At 47.1% G+C, this 24,598-nt stretch overlaps 2 protein-coding genes across 5 annotated transcripts in view; one reads left to right on the top strand and one right to left on the bottom strand.

The window, feature by feature from the left end:
- Positions 1-12,130, bottom strand: part of LOC144755273 (uncharacterized) — a 168,766-nt gene extending 156,636 nt beyond the window's left edge. For 2 of the 3 annotated variants that reach the window (XM_078644041.1, XM_078644042.1), the window contains exon 1: positions 11,954-12,130. In XM_078644041.1, coding sequence (XP_078500167.1) covers positions 11,954-12,010 — 57 coding nt within the window. In that variant the 5' untranslated portion in view covers positions 12,011-12,130. The remainder of the gene's footprint in view (positions 1-11,953) is intronic. The other variant, XM_078644043.1, reaches the window with a different exon arrangement.
- Positions 12,131-12,187: 57 nt separating this feature from the next.
- The window catches only part of LOC144755272 (uncharacterized), a 159,442-nt gene continuing 147,031 nt past the window's right edge, over positions 12,188-24,598 (top strand). The window contains exon 1 of one of the 2 annotated variants that reach the window (XM_078644039.1): positions 12,188-12,808. In XM_078644039.1, coding sequence (XP_078500165.1) covers positions 12,767-12,808 — 42 coding nt within the window. In that variant the 5' untranslated portion in view covers positions 12,188-12,766. The remainder of the gene's footprint in view (positions 12,809-24,598) is intronic. The other variant, XM_078644040.1, reaches the window with a different exon arrangement.

Genomic DNA, 24,598 nt, shown 5'->3' with positions numbered 1-24,598 from the left:
GAAAAGGAGCAACTTATCATCCCAATGACAAATGCATTTTCAGAGTAGGAAGTGCAACAGAAGCAGCACTTGTGCAAGCAGTTAAGAAGATCTATACAATCTCTGACTATGGAGATTAGACAGAACTTTTATTACTTGACTTTTTCACTGCCTCTGTAAATGGTTGAACTTATCATCTGTATAGCCACCTTAGAAGGCATCATAATTCATGGTGCTGTCTTGTTTTGTTCCCTTCCTTAAAGCTCATTCTCAAGCAAAATTTCATCAGAACTCGTGTGGTTTTCTGCAGAGCTGCTCCTTGCCTCAGAGTCTATTTAACATCTATGTTCTAATTCTAACTTCCCTTATTGATTCCTATGACTGCTCAGCAATTACTTATGCTGATGATACCCAGATTATTTGTTGCCTTTATCAGATGATCATACTTCTGCCTGAAATGTACCCCAATGAGATACAGGACTGATGTCTTCAGTTGAATACCCACACAAGAACTGCTGTTGATTGGGGAAAAACATATTTGTGATACAACAGTCTTTGAGTTCAGAAGTATTTATTAATTTTAAGTATAATACACAATGAACAATGTAAACAAATATTTTCGTAACTGTAATGAAATATGAGAGCAATTACATGAGAAATATATGAACATTAATTTACATCAATATATGGAACCATACCAATCATTAATTAGAAGCAAAGGAATGAAACCAAATAAGGGCTACTATAAGAGAGTAAGAAACAAAATAGTATACATTTTATAATGACTTGACATGTATTAATGTGAGTCAATAGTATGCCACATATTGACCCTAAGAACAAAGCAGTCTTTACGAGTATGCATTAATGAGTGTTTTCCACGTATCAGGAAAAAAATCCATTCCCAAGAAGCACTAACTGATAATGGTTTTGCATCCTTCCAATTTGAAGTAATTGATTTAATTGCAGTAGAAATTAGAAATTAGAAAATCAAAAAAAGTTTACAAGCATCAGAAGATAATACAGGTTTCAAAGAATAAGATTTGTAGATTACAATAGGAAACAATAAAAAGGTATTTGGATTTTAAATAGCTGAGTAATATTATCCCAAAAATAGGACCAAAATGTTAAAATGTCTTCAATTATATAGTATATGTTGTAAATATCTAGTAGCAGTTTTACAATGCCAACAGTTTGGTGAATCTAAGAGTTTTACTTTGACTAATTTAACTGGACCAAAAGCATTGATATAAAAGATATACATCAGTCTGGATATGAGTTGCCAGGAGATAACTATCGATAGTAGATAGCCAGATAGATTTCCATTGTACATCTGAAGATTGTATATTTATGTCTGAAGACCATTTTTGATTTAGAGTCATTAAAGGGGAAGGCCGAGCAAAGTGTTTTTATACACTACAGAAGCTATATGTCCTGTCTGACTAAACATGCCTAGGTTGTACTTCCATATTCAATAACGCAGCAGAAGGTAGTTAATTCATATTTAGGAAATACAGATTGTTTATTCAATTTGAGTTTGGGGTTAAACCAAGGGAATCTTTTTTAGGTGATTTAATGTTAATAGTATATTTTTCATCAAAAGATAGGAAGGCAGTTTTAGAGGCTGCAATAGAGGGTGATATTTTTCCAAAGTTTCCAAAGTTACTGTTGTCCAAAAAATCAGGTGAAGGAAAAGGCTGTGTTAAGTTATTTTCTAAAGTAAGCCATTTGGGGACGTTATAAGGATCAATATTTTGAAACCATAGAGAGCACTGTGCAACAAGCAAAGGCATATGGGATTTCTTGAAATCAGGTAAGCCAACTCCTCATTCTCGTTTAGGAATTTGTAAAGTTTTAAGAGTAAGACACACAGATTTGTTATTCCAAAAAAACTTAGTAATTAATGTATATATTTTAGTATAGAAAGTAGAAGAGAGCCTAAGGGTAGGACAGATAAATTATACAGAATCTGTGGGGTAGTAGTAATTTTAAGTGCTTCAATACATCCCCACCAACTTAAATTCAGAGTTGACCATTTATCTAATTTCTCTTTCTTGGTGATTAGCATTTCAACACTATTGATTGCAATTGTATTTTTAATAGAGCCAACAAAAGTAATCCCCAAATACTTTAGTGTCGATGGCAACCACAAAATGTTGACATTTGCTATCATGATAGAACTGCATAAAATATTTAATGGAGAAAATTCTATTTTATTGACATTTAGAGAATAGCTGGAGCTATCCTCATACTGTTGAATAGTATCAAGAATAATAGGTAGAGAAGTAACTAAACAAAAAATCATTAGCATAGGCAGAACCGTTTATGTTACCAGTATATTGCTGATTAATGCAGAAGGAGCATAAGAGAGGGTCAGTGTCAATAAGAAATAACAGGGGGGATAGTGGGCAACATTGTTGCATACCTCTAAATAAATTGAATGAAGTAGAAAGGGTACCTTTGAAATAAATGGAAGCAGACGGCGCGGAGTATGGTGCTTTAACCATTTTTGAAAATGTGGGACCAAAATGAAAGGTTTCTGTTGTGTTAAATAAAAATTGCCAATTTACTATAACAAATGCTATATCAGCATTTAAGGCCAATAGGCCTTCTGGAAAGTTGAGTCTTCAGCAAAAGAAAGAACATAGCACAATAGACGAGTATTATGAGCAGCCCATCTAACTTTCATGAATCCTGTTTGGTCATGTTGGATAATTGAGGTAACTATAGCTGTCAACCTGTTTGCTAAGAGTTTGGCATATGTTTTGCAATCTTGAATAATGAGGAATATTGGACAATAATTGGAACTAAAATTGAGTTCTTATTTGGTTTAGGAAGCACAATGATGGTGGCGTCATTAAAAAAACACCCATCATGGAAGTATTTCAAAGTTCCATAAATAATGAACATATAATGGGAGAGAGTTGGGATTTGAAACTTTTGTCAAATTCAACTGGAATACCATCTGGACCTGGTGATTTATTGTAACTAATTTCTTGAACATCAATAGGTTTTTCTAAAGTAAGTTTATGTGTATCAGAAATGTAAGGTAACTGGCAGGCTCTAAAGAATGCATTAATGACATCATAATGACTTTAAGCTTATGATACAAAGAGGTACAAAAGATTAAAACGCCTTTGATATCTCCTCTGTAGTAGGAAACAAGGTACCATCATTGCTTTTAATGACAGGTATTTGAGTTTTTTCATTTTTAACACGTAGGTAGTTGGCGAAAAGTTGACCAGATTTGTTCAGGTTGAAGTGAAAGTTTGATTTTTCTTCTGAGATAAGTAACCCTGCTCTTGTACTTAGCATATTTTTATATTCATATCCGAGTTTCTGAAGATGAGATTTGTATTTAGGATGCCATGAAGAGATCAGCTATCTGTTGCTCTAATGTAGAAAGGTGAGCATGAAAGGCCTTATTTTCATGAACCATAATAGAAATAGTGTCTCCTCGAATAAATGCTTTAAATAAATCCAGATGAATAATTTTGGAAGTATATTCAGGAAAATTATTAAGAAAATAGTAATTTATGGCAGAAGCCAATTTTTGGGAATTAGTTGGATTGAGCACTATATAAAGTTCATTCTCCGTCTCTTATTGATAGGGCAGGACTTTGATAGAGATAGAAGAGATTAGAGCATGATCAGAAATTGTAATAGGTTGTATGCTGGAGTCAGTAATCATATGGCATAAGTTACATCCTAAAAACAGTGGAGTGCGTGTTAAAAAAGAAGGTAAATTATTTATCTGTAGGTTGTACTAGTCTCCAAAACGCAATTAATTTAGTGGCAGACATTTTTTTTTCAAAAGGTGAAAAGATTTATTGGGCTAGAGTTTGAATGCAGAGGAGGGTTCTAGTGAAGGATCACAAATAAGATTTAAAATCACCCTCAGGACAAGGGGAGCATTGTCTAATTTTATTATTTCAGTAGTAATATTTTTCCAAAACGAAGGATCATCCAATGTGGGAGCATATATGCTAACAAAGTTTAAAATGTGGCTTTCCACTTTAAATAGAGCATAAACGTATCTACCTTCTGAATTGTGTACTGGTTATCACCATTTTTTCTTTCTGCGGCATAACATGAAACTATATTTCCTACCCATCCCTTGTACATTGAATGCAAGATTTTATCATCAACATGAGTTTCTTGTAAAGAACAAACATCAGCATTAAATATTTTTGTATAATATTCTAAACTTTTTCGCCTTTCGACAGGATGACGACGTAACCCCTTAACGTTCAAAGACAATTCGTTTTTGTTGATGAGCTATATCAAGTTATTGAAAGATAGAAAACCTGAGAGAGAAAAGGGATAGTAAAAAGGAAGTAACACATATAAATAAGAAACACAACATAAATGGAGGTCATCAACCAAGACTTCACATCAAATGGAACATTAGAGATGGAGGTGCGAAGCAATACTAGGCACACTGTATGTGCCTGCTATGGTATTATTATAATGTCAATTATTAAGGCGAATAAAATATAGCCATTAGAATCTGAAGATTCCGAATCCAAGACAATAGGATCATGTTGCTCATAAATTGTATCAAGTCTGAGGGTGAGGTGAAAGACTTACAAACATAATTTTTCTATATACGCATTGTAGAAGGGTAGAAGAGACCATATTTATGTCCAGAATCTCGTAGTCTAGGTCGCAAGTCTGAGAATTGTCGCCAAATTTTCACTGTCTCTTTTGCAAAATCTTGGTGAATAAAGGCGTTATTAAACTCAGTAAGAAAATTTGGGATTTCATGTGCAGCCTTTCTAATAATAATAATAAGATGATGGTGCCTAAAAACTTTAAATATAGTTTATTGTGATTTAGTTTGATGAGGTTTGCGATGAAAGGAAATACTGTGGGCTTTCTCAATTTCGAATCATTCTGGAAATGTAATGCAGACAAATGGAAAACTAAAGATAGCACAGAAGTAAACTTTGATCACACAAGGTCACATCCCTGGCTTGGTAAGGGGATACATAAAGAATAATAAAAGAAGATAGTTGGGTTAGTGTCAGAGCCAGTAAAAGTCGCACGACCAGTTATGACCCACAGGCAATAATCAATCGAGAATCCAACCACCCCACCTACACCACTCAACCTCAAGTGGCACTTTCAAAGCATGCGGCCCTAACTGCCATATCGCCCATCAGTGAAGCATAGCTGCCAAGTTTTCAGTATGGGTTTGTGTGACATTTCATTATTTTAGTGTGTTGATGTGTAACATTTTATTGCACATGTGACACTTTTATCGACACTTTATCGTGAGTGTGTGAAAGAAGCTGTGCTCCAAAGGGGCGCCTAAGGCCAGGACTCCTGGCCCCTTCGAAAGCCACGACGCCTGCCTCTGCTACGACTCCAGCACCCTCCACGCACTCAACACCGGACGATCACGCACCTGTTGCCTGGCCGCCCCGAAGTGCACCAAAGGACCCTTCTCCTGCCGGAACTGCAGCTTCACCAGCATCTAGCCCGCCAACCCGACCAACAAGGAACCCAACTTCCTCAGATGCATCCTGCTCAACACCCGCTCTGCCAGCAAACACGCCGTCGAACTCTGGGACCTACTCGACACCAACATCCCAGACGTTGCCTTCCTGACAGAGACCTGGCTGACCCCCTCCTCTGCACCTGACATCGCCATAGCCATTCCGGAAGGCTACAAGATCACCTGCAAGGACTGCCCCAACGGAATAGGAGGAGGAATTGCCATCGTCCACAGAAACACTCTCAAAATCTCGGCACACGCCGACGACACCCTCAGCACCGCCAAACACATGCACTTCCAGATCCACACTGATTCCAACACCACCCTCAGAGGCACCCTCATCTACAGACCCCCCGAACCCTGACCGCAGTTCAGCGACTTCATCAGCACACATGCCCTCGCCTCCATGGACTACATCCTCCTCGGGGACCTGAACTTCCACCTCGAGAACAACAACGACACCAACTCCTCCACCCTGATCGACAACCTCGGACTCAGATAACTCACTCCGCCGGCCACACACTTGATCCCATATTCTTAGCAAGCACCCACTCCTTTTTCGACTGCACCACCAAACTCCACTGGACCGACCACAGCTGCATCCACTTCACCTTCCAGAAACCCACCACACACCACCACACCCAGCAGATGCCGCGCCGCAGCTGGGGCAAGATCACCGAGGACCAGCTAACCGACGCCCTAACCCAGAGCCCACCCGCGGATCCGACCAACCCCGACGTCGCAGCCCGCAGCCTCAGACAATGGATCAATGACTGCGCCAACACCCTCGTCCCACTCAAGAAGCCCCCCAACACCCACACCAGCAAGAGAGCGAGCTGGTTCATCGAAGACCTCAAGGCCGAACTGCCGAAAACTAGAAAAAAAACTGGACCCGCGAAAAAACACCGGAAAGCTACACAGCCCACAGGAACGCCACCCGCAAACACCACAAGCTTCTCAGATCCGCCAAAAGAACCGCCTTCAGAAACCACATAGACAACAACGCACACAACAGCAAAGAACTCTTCAGCATTGTGAAGGAACTCTCCAACCCCAGCTGCAACACCAACGACATCCCACTGTCACAAGACCTGAGCGACTCACTGGCCACTTTCTTCCATCGCAAGATAGCAGACATCCACCACAGCTTCGATGCCGCCACCACCCCGGCAACCGCCGCCACCCCCGCTCCCACGACCACCGCCCGCACCAACCGCCTGCTCGCCTTGACCAACATCAACGACGACGACACCATCAAGATCATGAACACCATACACTCCGGATCACCGGAAGACCCCTGCCCACACCACATCTTCAACAAAGCCAGCAGCACCATCGCACCCCACCTCCGGAAAACCATCAACATCTCCTTCATGACAGAGACCGTCCCGGAGAGCTGGAAGCATGCAGAGATCAACGCTCTACTAAAGAAACCCAAGGCGGACCCCAAGGACCTCATCTCCCTGCTCCCGTTCCCGGCAAAGGTCATCGAAAAGGCCGTCAACAAACAACTGACCAGCTTCCTCGCAGAGAACAACATCCTGGACCCGTCTCAGTCCGGGTTTCGCAGCAACCACAGCACCAAAACTGCCCTCATCGCCGCCACCGACGACATCAGGATCCTGCTCGACAATGGAGAAACCGCAGCCCTCATCTTCCTGGACCTGTCAGCCGCTTTCGACACTGTCTGGCACTGCACACTAAGAGCACGCCTCCACGACGCCGGAATCCAAGAGAAACCCTGGACTGGACCACCTCCTTCCTCACCGGGAGAACCCAGAGCGTCCGCCTCCCCCCCTTCATCTCCAAAGCCACCAAGATCATCTGCGGCGTACCCCAAGGCTCATCCCTCAGCCCAACGTTGTTCAACGTCTACATGGCACTGCTCGTCCACGTCGCCCGACAGCACGACCTAAACATCATCTCCTACGCCGATGACACCCAGCTGATCCTCTCACTCACCAAGGACCCCCACACCCCCAACACCAACCTCCACGAAGGACTGAAGGCCATCGCCGACTGGATGAGGAACAGCCGACTGAAGCTGAACTCGGACAAGACGGAGGTCCTCATCCTCAAGGTCCTCATCCTCGGTTCCTCCCCCTTGGCCTGGGACGACTCCTGGTGGTGACGGCACTAAGAGCACCCCCCACACCCACCAACCACGCATGAAAACTAGGGGTCATCCTCGACTGCTTTAACACCCTTTGCATGCCTTGCAGGATCTTCAAGTGGATCCCCATCGGAACTAGAAGGACGGTCACCCAGGCCCTCATCAGCACTGGACTACGGCAACGCACTCTACGCAGGAGCCCTGGCCAAACTCCTGAAACGGCTCCAACGCGTTCAGAATGCCTCTGCACGCCTGATCCTCGATATCCCCCGCCACAGCCACATCACACCCCACCTGAAGGAGCACTGGCTCCCCATCAACAAGAGGCTAACCTTCAAGCTCCTCACCCACGCACACAAGGCACTCCATGACACCGGACCAGCGTACCTCAACAGCCAGCTCAGCCGCTACACCCCCGCCCGGCAGCTCCGCTCCGCAGACCATGCCCTCGCCACTGCCCCCCGCATCCGAAGAGTGACCGCCGGCGGCAGATCATTCTCCCACCTCGCCGCCAAGATGTGGAACACCCTCCCCATCCGCCTATGGCAGACCGAAGACCTCCTGACCTTCAGGAGACTCCTCAACACCTGGCTCTTTGAACAGTAGCAGCGCTCCCCCCCCTCCCTAGCGCCTTGAGACCCTCATGGGTATGTAGTGCGCTTTACAAATGCTATGATTGATTCTAACAACTGGCGCAGAACAGGACCATGTCCATGAGGTTGCTGTGGCAGCCCCGAACAGAATTGTAACTATGAGAGATTCAAATTGAGACAGGCAAAACAAAAAATGGTGAGTAATGGGCTTTTTTCCCGCAAGACTAAGGAAGCTAGCAGTGTGAAAGATTATCCAGTGAAACAAGTTTGGACCGAAATCATACAGGGCTGTCGCCCATCAGAGTTAAGACAGCTCATCCTAAAACGACGCCATGTTGCTAGTGGCACAGTTGCAAGGTTTAGCAAATAACAGGGCAGAAGACATTGAATCTGCCCTGGCTCATGTGAACATCAAGGCAGCCTATGAGATTGAGAAGGAAATGACACTATGGACTTAGCCATAACGGGTAAAACGTGGGTAAGCCACTTTAGACAATTGTATAATCATACAATCCCCGGAGAAAGTACAACACCACCATGGGTATGGCCATCAATAGAAAAGGGAGTACATAATAGTGGCACGGAGCATCCCCCAGTCCATCCATTCCCTATAGATCTATCATTTACCGTCGAGGAAGTTCACGACGCCATCAGGGAAAGTGCATCAGGCAAAGCCCCAGGACCAGACTGTATGCCGGTGGATGTTTATAAAGCAGAGCCGGACTTCTGGGCTCCCTTGCTCACAAATGTTTTAAATAAGGGAAACCAGAGTGGGTTCATTGATACCTGGACTGATGCTATCGTGGTCCCTATATTTAAAAAAGGTAATAGAGACGACCCTACCTGCTATAGGCCGATATCCCTTTTGGACGGCCTAATGAAGGTGGCTGGAAGAATAATTTTAAAGAGAATGCAACTCTGGGAGGAAGACCATAATGTAGTTTCCCACCTACAGTACGGGTTCAGAAAAGGAATAGGGACAATTGAACAGTGCCTAAATTTGTCCCTCCTTGTCTCCAAGTACACTCACGTCAAACGCGGAGCTCTTTTTATAACTTTCATCGATCTCAGCTCCGCGTTTGATTGTGTTGATCATGATTTTCTGTGGGCAACACTGGGTGAATTGGGCATTGACAACCGCATCATTACTTTCATTAAAGAGCTCTATAAAGATGCAGGGGCAAGAGTTAGGTATGGTAAACAGGGGGAATGTACGGAGAAATTCCCGATTACTAGAGGGGTGAGACAAGGCTGTATACTGGCCCCGCCGCTTTTTATGATGTCAAGAGAGGCATCCGTCAAGGATGCGTACTCGTCCCCCTATTATTTTCCTTATTTATTAACTATGTTGACACAACTTTAAGAATGACCAATGCAGACGCACCAACTATAAAAGGTAACCCTATCCCAATCCTTTTATACGCGGATGACGCGGTCCTCCTCTCCAGAACTCATAATACACTGCAACACCTAATTAATCAATTCCACATATTTATAGAAAACAGGGGATTGAAAATTAATAAAGGGAAGACAGTTACCATGGTGTGTGGTAAGAAACAAAGAAAACACAAGTCTTTTTTCTTAGAAGGGGGGAAATTAGAAAGTGTTCATAGTTTTTGTTATCTAGGTATTACCTTCTCAGGAAACGGGAAATGGATTAATGAACAAAAAAGTGTTCTTTTTAAAATGGCCAGGAATACTAACTGTATCTTCAGATTTGCTGCGAAACTAGGGGATCGCAGAATTCCTGACATGTTGACCCTTTTTAACGCCAGATGCATTTCGTCAGCCATATATGGGGCTGGAGTTTGGGGGTATGATGCACAGAGTGCCAAAACTGTTCAGGGGAAGGAAAATGTGTTTTTAAAAAGACTAATCAGTGCCCCAGCTACGCTTCAACGGAGTTATTACACAAGGAATTAGACCTGTATTATGTCAAAGATCTAATTGCGCTCCGTCCTCTGTCCTTATGGCGTTCAATATGGGCAAAGGAGGAGACAAAGTTTACACAGGATGTAATAACTGATTGTATTAATCTTGACCATCGATCAAAAATTCCTTGGCTGAACCATATACATTATTGGTATAAAACATTGTATGGCCTGGACATTTTTAAAGATTTTAAAATGGATCCTATTTTATCAAAACGGGAGCTGAAGGCCTCTTTTTTGAAATATTCAGCAGAGATTAGAGTGGAAAAATATAAGAAACAAAGTACATTCAATCTCTACCAACAATATAACATTAACGTAGGTTTCCAATTTTATCTTGTAATAGTTAGTATTCCCTCCCATCGATTTGTCCTAACCCGTCTCCGTTTAGGAATTGTGCATCATATTGTGGCCTTCCCTGTGCCAAAACAACCTGGAACGTGCCCGTGCCCATGCGATGGCAAATCAAAACAGAGCGTATGTCACTTTATGCTATTTTGCACTTTTTATACGTCTTTTAGGAAATATTATTTGAAACCCATCTTTTTAAAATATGATACGCATCATTTACAAACAGCAATGAAATTAGTGTTTAATCTAGAGTCCCCAGATGTATGTTTTTATGTGGCTAGTTATATTTTAAAATGTATCTCCGCTAGAAAATCAATTATTATATGAATCTTGTAAGCTGCTAAATGTATTATGCACTTTATAACAGGATGTTGTTGTTATCATGTATTATTATGCTAATTTGCACACATATGTTTGAGTACTTGCTGCTATGGTACAATATCCACTATTGGAATGATTCAGCACTTGCACTTTTGTCATAGTTTGTCATAGTTATTCCTTGTGAATAGCCTGATTAGACGCTGTTATATGCATATTTGCACTTTAGGAAGTATGCAGCAGAATTCCTTTTAGAAATTATCAATCTGTATTAATACAGAGATGATACTTAGCACTTTAACTGCTTATTTGCACATTATCAATGGTCGTATATTATCAATACTACAGTCAAATGTATTTTTCTAGATGACCTTATGATTTTGTACTATTATAGTTGCTAAATGTTTTTATTTTAAGCGCAATCCTGTATTTGTTATTTCTCTTCTCTATAGCTGTTTCAATATGTGTAAAATTTTATGTCTGTTGCTATATGGATGTGTTATTTTACAAACCGAATAAAGCGACTTTGACTTTGTAACACACACCCGGAGGATTGGGGCTTGGCCGAGGGGATAAATAAGTGGGGTAAATGCTGATCACACCGTAACAATTGAGGAACACTCTCCTGGAACATAACGCAGATACGGGGTTACATTATTTGATTGAAAATACTGGATTGGTGCACAGGCTGGCGGCCACGGATATTCGGAGTCCGAGATATATTTGGTCTATATATGGCGAACTGCTTGTGTCTATAATATACCTGAATTGCCCTGAGGACTCAGTGGTATACTCCCCACAGACGAAACATGTGTTGGCTACAGTATAGCTTTGGATGTGTTACAAGATTGGCTACAGTATCGTTTTGGTGTGTGTTACAACATATCGACTACAATATATTTGTGGACATTCATAAATTGGACATGTACTCAGGAGAACGTTTTTACATACTGATCACTGTAGTCTGTTCCCACCCCACAGATCTCACCGAGGGTGGTTTGTAGCAGGATGGTTGTGGCCTACACAAAGGCTGCCACAGGAGGTTAGTGCTCACATACCTTTCTAAATTCTAGGCTACACGCGGATTATATGAAACAAACAGGAACGTGTCAGGTGCCACTGACAATGGAGCTAGTCATCGACTACATCAGCACACACTTTGACAACTTACCTCTTCTGCATCCAGCCTCGAGGTTTCGTGGCGGTCTAAAGATTTCACTACGCTCATCTCTCAAAGTAATTCAAATTAAAGTTCGGTTTCTGATAACTCGCTGAAGAGAGGCGTTTGGTATTTAAATCCTTGCCAGGTAAAAATGTCCACACTGTTTAAAGGGCCGCCTGTGTTGTACTGTCAGTAAACTACGCACGTTCTAAGTCAGAAACACTGATCGGCGAGGCCTGCTCAGAGTCAGGGGGCAGGTACAAGAGTCGAGTACAGGAACCGGTTTTATTAAAATTGGTTTACAAAACATTTCTGCTTGCCTGTCAAACAGTAAGGTATGAAACCATATTTTTAGTTGAGGCTGAGGGACAGTGCAGAACTTGAGGCTGTTACATCTTTGAGAAGACGTCGGGTTTCCTCGAAAAGTAATACATTATGGTTGGTACAGTCCTAAGAAACTCTTCTTAGAAAGATACTGTACGTAAGAGGCGTCTCTGAGTTTGGGCCTGCGCAGAAGATTAGATTGGAAGTGCGGGCATACTGCAGAGACCAGTGTCTCGCCTCTGAGAATGAGAGATGTGAGTTCGCTCTTAACACTAACGTCTTTCCGCCGAACATGAGCGATTCCTGTTGAGCTAAATCTGATTTTCTATAAAGATCAGAGTCCTATACCAAAAAATGGTTCCCTCTCAGGATCGTTAAATGCAAGGTCTCGGTGACGGGACTTTTTTCATTCTGTGCAGTTTTTAAGGATCTTTGCTGATCTGTTCTATATCTCTTCATCTCCGAACCTCTTGCACCCTCGACCACTGAAAAACAAGGATGAAAACTAGAAAAGAGATTTCCCAGCGGAGGTCAGACCAAGTGAGTGTCACTGTAGCATCATATATGTTTTCGCAGGCATTTACAGTCAGCAAATATTTTTGAACCTTCGAATATAGCTTTATATATTTTTATTGCGGATGTCTTTATAGCATAAACCCCTATGCAACTGTAGTGAGTTGTATTTAGCACGGTAAATAACTACACACCAAAAGAACCCTGTCCAGAGCACGGGTGGCAGGATTCTAGGAAAAGGGCGATAACCAATCGATGCAGTCATTGTATCAATTACATGCACTGATAATGACTCACTACTGTTTAAGGGCTGAAATTGCAGACAGTGACCAGCTGCATACAAGTCAGAATGAGTGCCGTCCTGTGAGGGACAATAAAGTCCTACTTACTAGGCGCAAAAGGAACTCTAGACTGACCAGTATCGTTCTTGTTGGGCCTCATCAGTGCAGCATAAGTCTTCTGGGCCCTCATTAGTAAAGTGCAGTTTGCGTTCCGTGGTATAGAAAACCCGGGACCCAAACATCAGAGTGATCTCAGCCTCATTATGCCTTGACCAAGAGGTGCAGCTTGAGGTGTGGTGCAGCTCGAGTTTTATGGCAGACTAAGTTCAGGATCAGTCTTTAAATGCATGTCAATAATGGGTATTTTGACATGGGAGGTTGAGAGTGATTCTGGCCACCGAGTTCTGAATGGTCTGCAGTCATCTGGTGAGTTGTTTGTTGATCCCAGCATAGAGGGTGTTCTCGTTGTCCAGTTTGCTTATGACAAGGGAGTGCATTACGGGTTGCTGGGTGCTGATTGAGAGCAGTTTGAAACATGGTATGGAAACATGAGGCAGTGATGGCATTGATTTGGGCGGTCTTGTTGAGGTTACTGATGATTATTGAATATGTCTGTGTACTTAATTTGTTTTTATTTTTTTGCATTTTATATATTTTTGTGTTACTCATATGGTTGTCAAAACCGAATAAAGTTTACTGACTGACTGACTGACAGTTGATGATGATCACAAGGTTCTTACTGTGAGTGGTTGGTGTCAGTCCATGCTCTGTTGGGCACCAAGTAGAGTCTCATGTTGAAGTGCTCTTCCTGAAGATCATATTTCAGACTGTTGATCTTCATCCAGTGGGTGATTTCAGTCATGCAGGCATTGAATTTGATCCGGGTACTAAGCGTCTTCTCTGTAAGGGAGAGAATGAGTTGTGTGTTGTCGGCGTAGGAGAGAAAGTTAATGTGAGAGTGGATGATACTGGCTAGGCGGATCATGTATGCGTTGAAGAGGGTCGGGCTCAGGAAGGATCCTTATGGAACGCTGCAGTTGACACCACGGGTGTCCTAGCTGTACGGTACCAGGTTGACTGACCGGATCTTTCCGTCAGGAAGGAGCAGATTCACCGTAGTGTGTATCCTTGGATTCAGATTTCATTTAGGTATTCAAGCAGGATGGGGTGGGCCGACGATGGTGGTTTTGAGGGCAGTCTCATTTCGGGTAGCATATCAATTCTGGTAACGGAAACTCCTTCACTTTTCTTTATTCATTATAAGTTAAATAATTTCAAGTTAAAAATTGCTCTTTTGCAGCCCTAGTTTTAAATATGCTTTATAAATTCTCCATTTGTTTAAAGGATTTATTAGGGGTGTGGCTGCAATGAGGACCCATGTAAAAGTGTCCTGTAGCTTTTCAGAAGAAAGGCGTGGGATACTAGATCGGGGTAAAGCAGGTTTTATTTTGTGGAATACTCGTTTTCTACGTGCAGCCAGTATGCAGGTGTAAACAAGAGTAACAACGATACGTCTCCTCCTCATCCTTCCAGTCTCCTAGCGACTTCTCCTTCAATCACCGGGCGTTCTCCTTCCTCCTGTCCCAGGGGTCGGAAGACAGCTTGGTTGGACTCGGGAACCCCAAAACAAAGACGAAACATAGTGTTTTTGTAGGGAAAGGGAGTGAGGGAGCAACCCAAACAAACCAGTGCCACACGTCTATCGGAGAGGAGTGAGGGTGTTGGGTTGGGTATTAGCTATTTACAATGGTCGGTAAGGGGCTGGCGCCTCTATCTTTCGGCCTTTGCTGCCTCCCTACCCAACCCGCGAACCGCTCTCGTACCAGTTTTAAGTTTAAAGCATTTTATTGCATAAGTATAAAACAGTACATACAACAAAAACTGGTCGTCACAAAGAGGCCATGGTGAGTCCCCACATCCTGAGCGCCTTCAGATATGCAAATGGTACATTCAGAGCAAGTGGAAGGAACATATGCTGGACGAAGAAGCAATGACGACCGATTCCAAAAAACAACCCTCCCCCCAACAGAACTGCCCCTCCCGCCCTCCCCAGAGTCCCCTCCCCCCCCCATAACGGTGTGCCGAGCCAAAGTCAAGCGCCCTTGTTAACAGTTCAACGGATCCGCCTCCTGTCCCACAGAGATCCCCCAGGGGCGACTAAGAATGCTGAGTGGCCAAGGATGTCAGCCGCATAAGCCTGAGGTATCTGGGGCAAGTAATCTCCTTGAATTCCGACTGCAATAGAGTGACGAAGGGTTGCCACAGCTCCACAAACCTATCAACTTCCCCTGCCACCATAAGGGACAGCTTCTCCATACCTAGAACATGCCACAGCCTGTGTAGCCAACCAGTAGTGTCGGGAATGGTAGTGGTGCGCCAATATATGAGTATGTTCTGGATCGCTGAGCCCAATGCAATTGCTATCTGCCTACCCTTCCTGGATCTCAGGGGGTACATCAACCCGTTGGGCAGCCCCAATAAAACATAGGCCGGTAGGCGAGGCAGTTCAATGTCAAAACAGCGGTCGATTTCATCTAGGACTTCTTTCCAGTACAGACCTAGCGATGGACAGTCCCATAAAATATGTGTGAGGGTACCAGTCTGTCCGCACTCGCACCAGCAGGTGTCGGGAAGACCATGGTTCATGTCGTGTAGTCGCTGAGGTGTATAGTACCAATATGTAGTAATTTTAGTGAAGGTCTCAGTGAGCCCAGTGTGATAAGCTGAGTGATGTGCGCGATAAGATATGTCGTCCCATTCCTTATGGCTCAGTACCCTCCCTAGTTCGCGTTCCCATCTCTCCCTCCCAGGGTTATGGATGTGAAAGGCGGGGGGCTGCAAAAGTTTGTAGAGGTCCGAGACGAGCTTGGCATCTGAAGAGCGGGTCGCCAACCACAACTCGTAAGGCGTAAGTTTCCGGTCCGCCAGTGCCCGTACCTGCGGCTGCAGCGCCCAGTGGCGGACCTGCAAATAGCGCATACGCTCGGTCTCAGGCAAGTGGTAATCCCTCTTGAGGTCCTGGAACGACACTATCCCCTCTGGGCCATACATGTGAAACAGAGCGCTACACCTGGCCGCCTGCCAGCGTGCGAATGCGCCAGGCTCCATCCCAGGCTGAAAATCAGGATTTCCGATCAGCGGCGTAAGCGGCGACGGGAAGGAAGTAAGTTCCCGCGTGATATTCACTGCGTCCCACACTCTAAGCGGGACCCGGGTAACCAAGGACGCGTAGAGGTTAGGGGGCCTATGTGCTCTGCGCATGAAGGGTATCTCTTGCAGAGTTCTGCCCGCCACCGCCTGGTCTTGAAAAAGCCAGTGTCTGTCAGATTCCCATTTGCTCCACTCCACAAAGAACCGCAGTTGCGCCGCTTGAAAGTACTTTTGGAGATCGGGGATGCCGAGGCCGCCCGACTCTGGAGCCAGAGTAGACAAGGCTCTCCTAAGCCTGGATTTGCGACCCTGCCAGACAAAACGTGCTATATCTGCTTGTGCCTGACGGAGCCACCCCTTCGGTGGCTGAAGCGGTAGCGCTCGAAACAAGTACAGGACCTGCGGCAGAAGAGTCATCTTGACAGCGGCCACCCGACCCAGCAGCGACAACGTGCCCTTGCTCCAGCGGGACAACTCCTCCTTCATCTTACTGCCCAACGCCGCATAGTTCGCCGCCACCATAGCGGGGAGGGAGGGCGCCAGCAGGACACCCAAGTACGGGATTAGGTCCTTAGACCAACTCATGGGAAAGCGCCCCTGTAACTCGAGGCGTGTCGCGTTAGACAGCGAGAGGTCTAGGGCCGACGATTTCCTCATGTTCATTTTAAAGCCCGCTACTTCGGCGAAGGCGTCCAGCTCGGCAATGCAGGCCGGGAGTGCCTCTTTTGGATCTTCAAGTAGAAGGATCACGTCATCCGCGTACAGGCTGATGGTGTGGATATAGCCTCCCATTCGGATGCCAGTCACCCTTGCGTTCTGTCGGACTCTCTGGGCAAACGGCTCCATATAAAGAGCGAAGAGAAGTGGGGACAAAGGGCATCCCTGCCTGGTCCCCCGTTCAATCGCGAAGCGGTCGGAGCTGTGCCCGTTAACCCGCACCACCGCGGTCGGGTGTTTGTAACAGTTAAAGACAAGCGTGCGGAATTTCTCCCCTATCCCCGCTTTGCGAAGTACACCGTCAAGGTAAGACCAGCGCACTCGGTCGAACGCCTTTTCCGCGTCGACTGATAAGAGCATGCGTTCCCCAGGGACGCAGGAGGCCTTCTCTAGGGCGTGCACCACCCGCTTAGTATTGTCCACCGTCTGCCGGCCGGGGATAAACCCCGCCTGGTCCGGGTCCACAAGTCCCGGCAGGTATGGTGCCAGGCGAGACGCCAGGATCCCCGTATAGAGCTTGAGATCCACGTTCAGCAACGAGATCGGCCGGTAGGAGCCACACTCGGACCTATCTTTCCCCGGCTTGGGAATAACCGACACCGTCGCCCAGAGCAAGTCCGGAGGAATGGCACCCGGTTCCGCGAAAGAGTTAAAGAGCCTCGTCAACAGGGGGACCAGGTCCTGACAGAACGTCTTGTAGAAAAGCGGGGAGTAGCCGTCGGGCCCTGGGGCCTTCCCGAGTTTAAGCCGGGAGATAGCCGCAATCACCTCCTCTGGGCGAATGTCCCGTTCCAGGTACTCCGCCTGCTCCGAGGTGAGAGAAGGGAGGTCAATCGAGTCCAGATATGCAGTCTCCGCGAGCGACGACGGAGGCTCGCCTGTGTATAAGTCGGCGTAGAATCGGCGGAACCCCTCCGCAATTTGAGGGTCCTCCGTTGCCTTCACACCGCTCGGAGTGGTGAGCTCCGTAACCCGCATACGCTGATGTTTCACCCGAAGCTTGTTAGCCAGGAGTCGGCCGCATCTGTCGCCCCCAGAGTAGTATGCATGCTTCAAGCGGAGCGCCGCATACTCCGCCCTGTCCATATCGAGCGCGGAGAGCAATTTCCGCGTCGCTTTAAGCTGCCTCCAAACCCTGGGTGCCCCCGTTCTCTGATGCATCTGCTCCAGCTCCCGTACCTGTGTCGTAAGCTCATCCCGTTTCTGCTGTCGGTCCCTATTCTCCGCCGACGAGATGGAAATGAACTCCCCGCGGAGCACCGCCTTCAAGGCAGCCCATTGCGTCGCACGAGACGTGTCCCCATTATCATTATGGGACCGGTATTCAGATATCGCGTCGCGGATCCTCTGCACCACCGCCTTTTGTGTAGCAGCGTGTCCCGGAGGCGCCAAACCCCCCGAGAGGGCGACAACGGCGGAAGCTGAAAGGAACCCGACACCGGGGCGTGATCCGACAACGAGAGCACCCCTATGTCGGAAGCCGTCGCCAGCGCGGCCATAGGTCCTGTAACTAGAATGTGATCCAGTCTCGCATATGTCCTGTGCGTGTGGGAGTAGTAAGAATAGGCCCAGGTAGCGGGGTGTAGACGTCTCCAAAGGTCGTGTATGTCGAGCTCGCTAAGGCGGGAGTGACTCAGTCGCGAGAACTCCCCGGTGTGTGGGCGGCGCTGTGCAGATCTGTCCAGGAGTGAATCAAAGACCATATTCAAATCCCCCCCGATGAGTATGTGTCTGTCGGGTGCAGTTGTAATGTGTTCGAGGGCTGAGTGTAAAAATGTATCCTGGCGGTCATTCGGGCTATAAACAGAACCCACCGTGAATAACAAACCCCCCAACTTGACTCTGTAAGCCAGGAGCCTCCCCTTTTGTTCCGCTACTTTATACAAGACCTCTCCCCTGAATTTACTAGAGACCAGGATAGCAACCCCCGCTGTTTTAGTGGACCCTGAAGAGAAAAACTGGGTTGGGAACTTCGATGACCTTATTCTAATGCAATCTCGTGTCAAAAGGTGAGTCTCCTGTAAAAGGCAGATGTCCGCCTGAGTATTCTCTAGGAGGGAGAGGATCGCCCTACGCTTAACCGGGTTGTTCAGCCCCTTCACGTTGAGTGTGACTACCTTAAGGGCCATGAATAGGCGACATCAGGGCAGCGATCAATGAAGCAGTGTCGGCAAGGAACATCGTGAGGAGCAACGGCAGAAGGCCAAACAAAGGCAAGAGGCCAGCAGCACCGGAACTACAACCCAGCGCACTTGGCGCGAAGCAACAGGAGGAAGAGCAATAGAGCATGACAGCCCAGCACAAAACCCCAAAGTCCCCCCAATGAACCCCCAACCAAACCAACACTCGACCTCTCCCCCTCAAACTGCTGGACTCGCGGCTTCCCCGAGCCCCCCCTTCCAACCCCAACTCTCTCCCACCCGTACCCCACCCTGTACCCCAACATCCCCAACAATCCAACTCCCCTGGAATGAAGAACATTGTCCCAGTCCAGTCCCTAGTGGACAAGTCTGTGGTAGAGTATTCGTGTGGACGTCCAGCCACCTCCAGCACCCCCCCGCCGCCCCCTCCCCCCCGGAACCCCCGCACCTGCTATGAAGATGAGGCCATCAGGATCTCCCCCCGGAGTGTGCTCAGGCCGTCAGGGCTGTGTCACTTGGCGATGTGGCTCCGGTAACCGCCAGTATCGCGTCATCTCTCTCAGCCCTGGCCGCCGGTGAAGCCGGTCGCGCGGGCAAAGCAGAGGCCCGGCGCCGGCGGACAGTTTGCCACCCATCACTAGTGGCGCGCCGCCCGGGCGGAGCAGGGGTGTCGGCGTCTGTAGCTGTGATCCCCAACACTTCACAGGTGTCCTGAAGGGACCGGAGCTGATGCAGGGTGCCGTTCCAGCGGAAGATGAGCCGAAAGGGGTGGCCCCAGGAATATTGTGTGCCGTGTTCTCTCAAAAAATCCGTGGCTATCCTGAAGGACTTCCGCCTTTGAAGGGTGATCGTCGACAAATCTTGAAACAGCGCCACTGGATGGTTCCGGAAGGTGAGCGGCTGCCGACGCCGAGCCTCGCGTAGGATTCGCTTCTTCAAGGGGAAGTCCGGCAGGAAGGCCAGGATATCAGGAGCGGGCGCGGAGGCCCGGCGCCGCGGCCCCACTCTGTGCGCTCTGTCTATCCTCACTTGGAAGTCTCTAGGTTCCTCCAGAATGTCGCGGAACATGTCGCCCAGGTACGCAGCCACGTCTTCCCCTTCCTCTCCAGAAGGAACGCCGCAAACCCTGATGTTGTTGCGCCTGGACCTGTTCTCGAGATCTTCAGCGTGGGCCTGGAGGTCGATCTGCTGGTCCCTGAGGCGCAGTACTTCCTGCTGCAGGTGCGTGATCTCTTCATCTCGGGCTTGACTGGATTCCTCCACAACGGTCACCCGCTCCCCCAGGGAATCGACTTCCCGCCGCACCTCCCTGACCTCTCCCGCCACCTCCTGCTTCAATGCCTGGAAGTCCTCCCGAAGAGTGCTGAACAACGACTCCAGAAACGATCGAGTCACCGGGGGTTCCCCTCCCTCAGCCCCTCGAGGGCCGGACGGGGGGCTCGGGGCGGGCTGGTTCCTGTCCTGTCGGGGGGGGGGCTGCCCTGCTCAGCATGTCAGGCAGGGTGCGTTCACCTTTCTTACCCCCTCGGTTGCCCGACATCGTCGCGACAGGCCTGGACCGCGGCACAGGGGGCACCGCGAAGGACCCGGGTGGGGCGGGTTGAGATGCGCACGTCGGCACTCCTTGTCACGGTGTTCCGCGGTGCGATCACCGCCGCTGGTCCACCCCCTCGTCGTCCCCCAAAGGTGGGTGGCAGCGATCGTCCCAGTCGTGGAGTATCACCTCCGAGATAGTGCGAAGAAGAGTGCGGTCGGGGAGGAAGGTAGGTGGGCCTCGCCGCTATGCTGGTTCTGCAGCGCCCAAAGGGGCATAGTCCGCCCAAACGGGCCCGGGCAGTCCCCCACCGCGACACCAATCCGCGTCTCAATAGGCAGGTGCCCTCACCGCAGTCAGTGCGCTGCGCCACGTGGTGCCCAGGCCCACAGCCCCTGTACCTCAAGTGTCTGCTTCCGGGGGTTCCGGCCCGGTACCGGAGTGAGGTGTGGTGAAGGAGGGTGGGCTCCGTCTTGCGCAAAGTCTCTGGGCCGGGCTCCGCCTTGTCTCTATAGGCCCTCCGATGGTCCCCGGGAGGGGGGGGGGACAGCGCCAAGGTCCCCCGCCCGGGCAGCCCAGGGCGCTGCGGCGCGCGGACAGCCCGTTGCGCCAATCCCTCCTACAAAGCGCCGTGACGTGCTCCCAGATTGCAGGCCTCAGGGTAGGCCTCGTCCGTCACTGAATCCCCGGGGTCGCGTAGTTGCGGTCCCCGGGGGTAGGCACACTGCAGCTCGGTCGGCAGGCCGCTGGCCCGCTGCGACGCGTCCCTCCGCCGCCTCCAGAAATCACAGGTCGTGGGGGTGCTGCCCCCTTGGGTGTCTCGGAGGTGCCGCTGGGGTCCCGGAGCCGAACATCGGCTGGCACCGCCGGGAGGTCCGGCAGGGATCCCGGCCCGGCAACAGGCCGCTCCGCCAGGGGACGCCTGGCACACCGCTGCAACGTCCCGGAGGGCGCCGGGGTCTCACTGACCGCTCCGCTGCTCTTCCGTGCTCGTCGGGCGCCGGGCTCCGCCTGATCCGGGGGAGATCAGCGGCGACAGGCGGCACGCAGGGTCCGGGGTCTCGGGAGCTCGGAAGGATGCGTCCTCCTAGCTCGCCATCTTGGCCACGCCCCTCTCTCGTACCTGTTTTAGCCACGCTCCTCCTGGAGCGTGGCTCGGCGAAGCTTGTTCTTGGTGAGCTCCTGGCTCTCCCGTCGTCCCTGGATTCTTCTCCGCTCCTCCAGGGCTAGATGTTCTCCAAGTACACCTCAGTTCTCAGTCTCGTTCTCCACTCTTCATTACTCCTCTTTCTCCTCGCTCTTCTCGACCTCCAGTGATAACACACCCCTTCTTCCGGATCTCGTCTCCTCTTGTTGGTCCAAAGGCTGCAACGTCATCGCTGGGGGCGGAGTCTGCGACTACTGAGTCCCAGTTAATGGGCCTCGGGCTCAATTCTATGGTGTTAGGTTAGGACAAATAGAACCAGTCATCCTGTCGTGGAAATAGAAGAGGTGCGATGACATCCTGTACCTCCCACCAATCTCTTGGTTGATCTGTCCTTTCCCTGGGCACACCTGCCGTGTGACTTGTCCTTATTGAGCTGTATGCTTCAGTCAGCTTTCCATAGGCAGATCTGTGGCATCTCCAAACATTTTCATATAGAAGAGAGAGCCCATCATTTCAAACAGATACTGGGCTATAGTTTAATGTGTGTGTGTGTGTATATATATATATTCACTGAAAAAACCATAGGTTATAGACCATATATAGTTAGGAATTAGCATTTAAAAAACCTTATTTTACTCACACAAAACCATTGAAATTCCATATATAGTTAGTTGCACTAACTATATATTGCGCACCCGCAATCCACTGCTGATGATGTCACATATTACATCATTCATGACATGGTCAGTGACATCACTGATGACATCACTGATGACATCTCAAATGACATCACTGATGACAACATCCAGTGACTATGTTTCTGTAAAGTTAAAATATGTCTTACATATTGAAGAATGAGTGGATGTATAAGTGTCTGGACGAAGGATTTAGTAGGTGCATGACTGAATGTATGAGTGAGTGATTAAATGTGTCTCACTGAGTGCATGGGTTAGTGACTAAACTGTCTTAATTTGTGCATCATTATGTCTGTTGTTCTGTAAACTGCTGCATGTGTTGATCAGTAGCTATATGAGTAACTATATGGGTTATTGATTGATTGCCCAAGTATTTGCATGGGAGACTGAGTGTGTGTGTGGCTGGATGGGAGGTGTGTGACTCTGTACAGATCAATGTGTACTTGTATCAATGATTGTATAAGAGAGTAAGTATGTGTTAGTATATGGTTGAAAACGTAAGGTGCTCTATGTTTAACTGTATAGAGTAGAAAATGGAAGTGTGATTGATTCTTTACAGGACTGACTAGGTGTGTGAGTAACTCCATGGATGAGTGGCAGAGTGTGAGTGTCTGTATAGGTGTATGAGTGCATATGATTGTGTTGTAAACATGAGTGATTGTATGTATGAATGATTGTATGGGTGAATGAGTGAATGTGTGTGTAGACGTAGGAATCAGTGAGTACGTATGTAGTAACTAGTATTGGTGTGTCAATGGTTTCAAAAATTATACTCTGTTTTTAACACTGGGTGAAACAGAGGTTATATTAAAATGTGAGGAGATGCATTGTATTGTCACATGAATGATATCATCAGTGATGTGATCATTGATGTCAAGTGAGATGTCATCAGTGATGTCATTTGAGATGTCATCAGTGATGTCATCAGTGATGTCACTGACCATGTCATGAATGATGTAATATGTGACATCATCAGCAGTGGATTGCGGGTGCGCAATATATAGTTAGTGCAACTAACTATATATGGAATTTCAATGGTTTTGTGTGAGTAAAATAAGGTTTTTTAAATGCTAATTCCTAACTATATATGGTCTATAACCTATGGTTTTTTCAGTGAATTTTCAAGGTTTTGTAAATGCTAATTCCTAACTATATATGGTCTATAACCTATGGTTTTTTCAGTGAATTTCAATGGTTTTTTAATAGCAAATATCATAAGCTGTCGAATGTCAAGTACGTGGTAAGAATTTTTTTTTTCGTGTTTATGCACACTGATCTGCTTTGATTGCTGCCCCCCACCCCTCATTTCTATTAGGAGTACTCTCTCTTTGCAGATAGTGAAGGGTAGTTAACGCAGCCCTTTCCCCCTTTGTAATCCGTCGTGCCTGCTTCTCTCTCCATTTGATTGATTGTTCTCTTTGGTTCATTCTCTATTTACAAACAAGCACAGAGTCGCAATACTCTGTTTAGTCTTTGCAGATAGCGAAAAATCGTGTAAAAAAACAAAAGGAATCGAGCAAAATCAGTAGGCCACTAATGGGATCTCTTTTGACCTCGCTAAAATAGAAACATTAGGAACAACCTGTTGAAAATAGCAATGCGTATGTATATAAGCGGCGTTCATTTGTGTTCACAGTACCCCTTGTTGATTGTTTCAATCGAGCATTGAATTGTTCGAAGTTAATTCTCTTAACGATCTTCTCTACCTGCAAACGAGGAAGAATAGGAATATTCTATCTCCCTTTGCAGATAGTGAAGGGTAGGTAACGCAAGCCTTTAACACGTCGTACCTATTTCATTCCTCATTGATTGATTGATTGTCCGAACATTGACTGTTTGGGAATTAGTTCTTTTTGGAGGTATTCCCTGTTTGCAAATAAACGTAGGAAAATCTTTGCAAGTAGTGAAAGGGTACGTAATGCGGACCGTTCTCCCCCGTTGTAATCTGTCATGCCTATCTACTCCCCACTGATTGATGCACCTTTTTCACCCGGACCATTTACTAGAGATACGTCATCTGGCCCGACCAGAGAGCACCCCTAGTGAAAAGGACATATGCAATAATAACGAAGTGATCACTGTATCCTGTTAACAGAAACTTTACCATGAAACAACCTGGAAAGAAAAAAATAGGAAAACGAAAATCAGTAGG

Source organism: Lissotriton helveticus, chromosome 5_1, assembly GCF_964261635.1.
Source record: "Lissotriton helveticus chromosome 5_1, aLisHel1.1, whole genome shotgun sequence".
NCBI lineage: Eukaryota > Metazoa > Chordata > Amphibia > Caudata > Salamandridae > Lissotriton > Lissotriton helveticus.
This window is presented reverse-complemented; position numbering and strand designations above follow the sequence as displayed.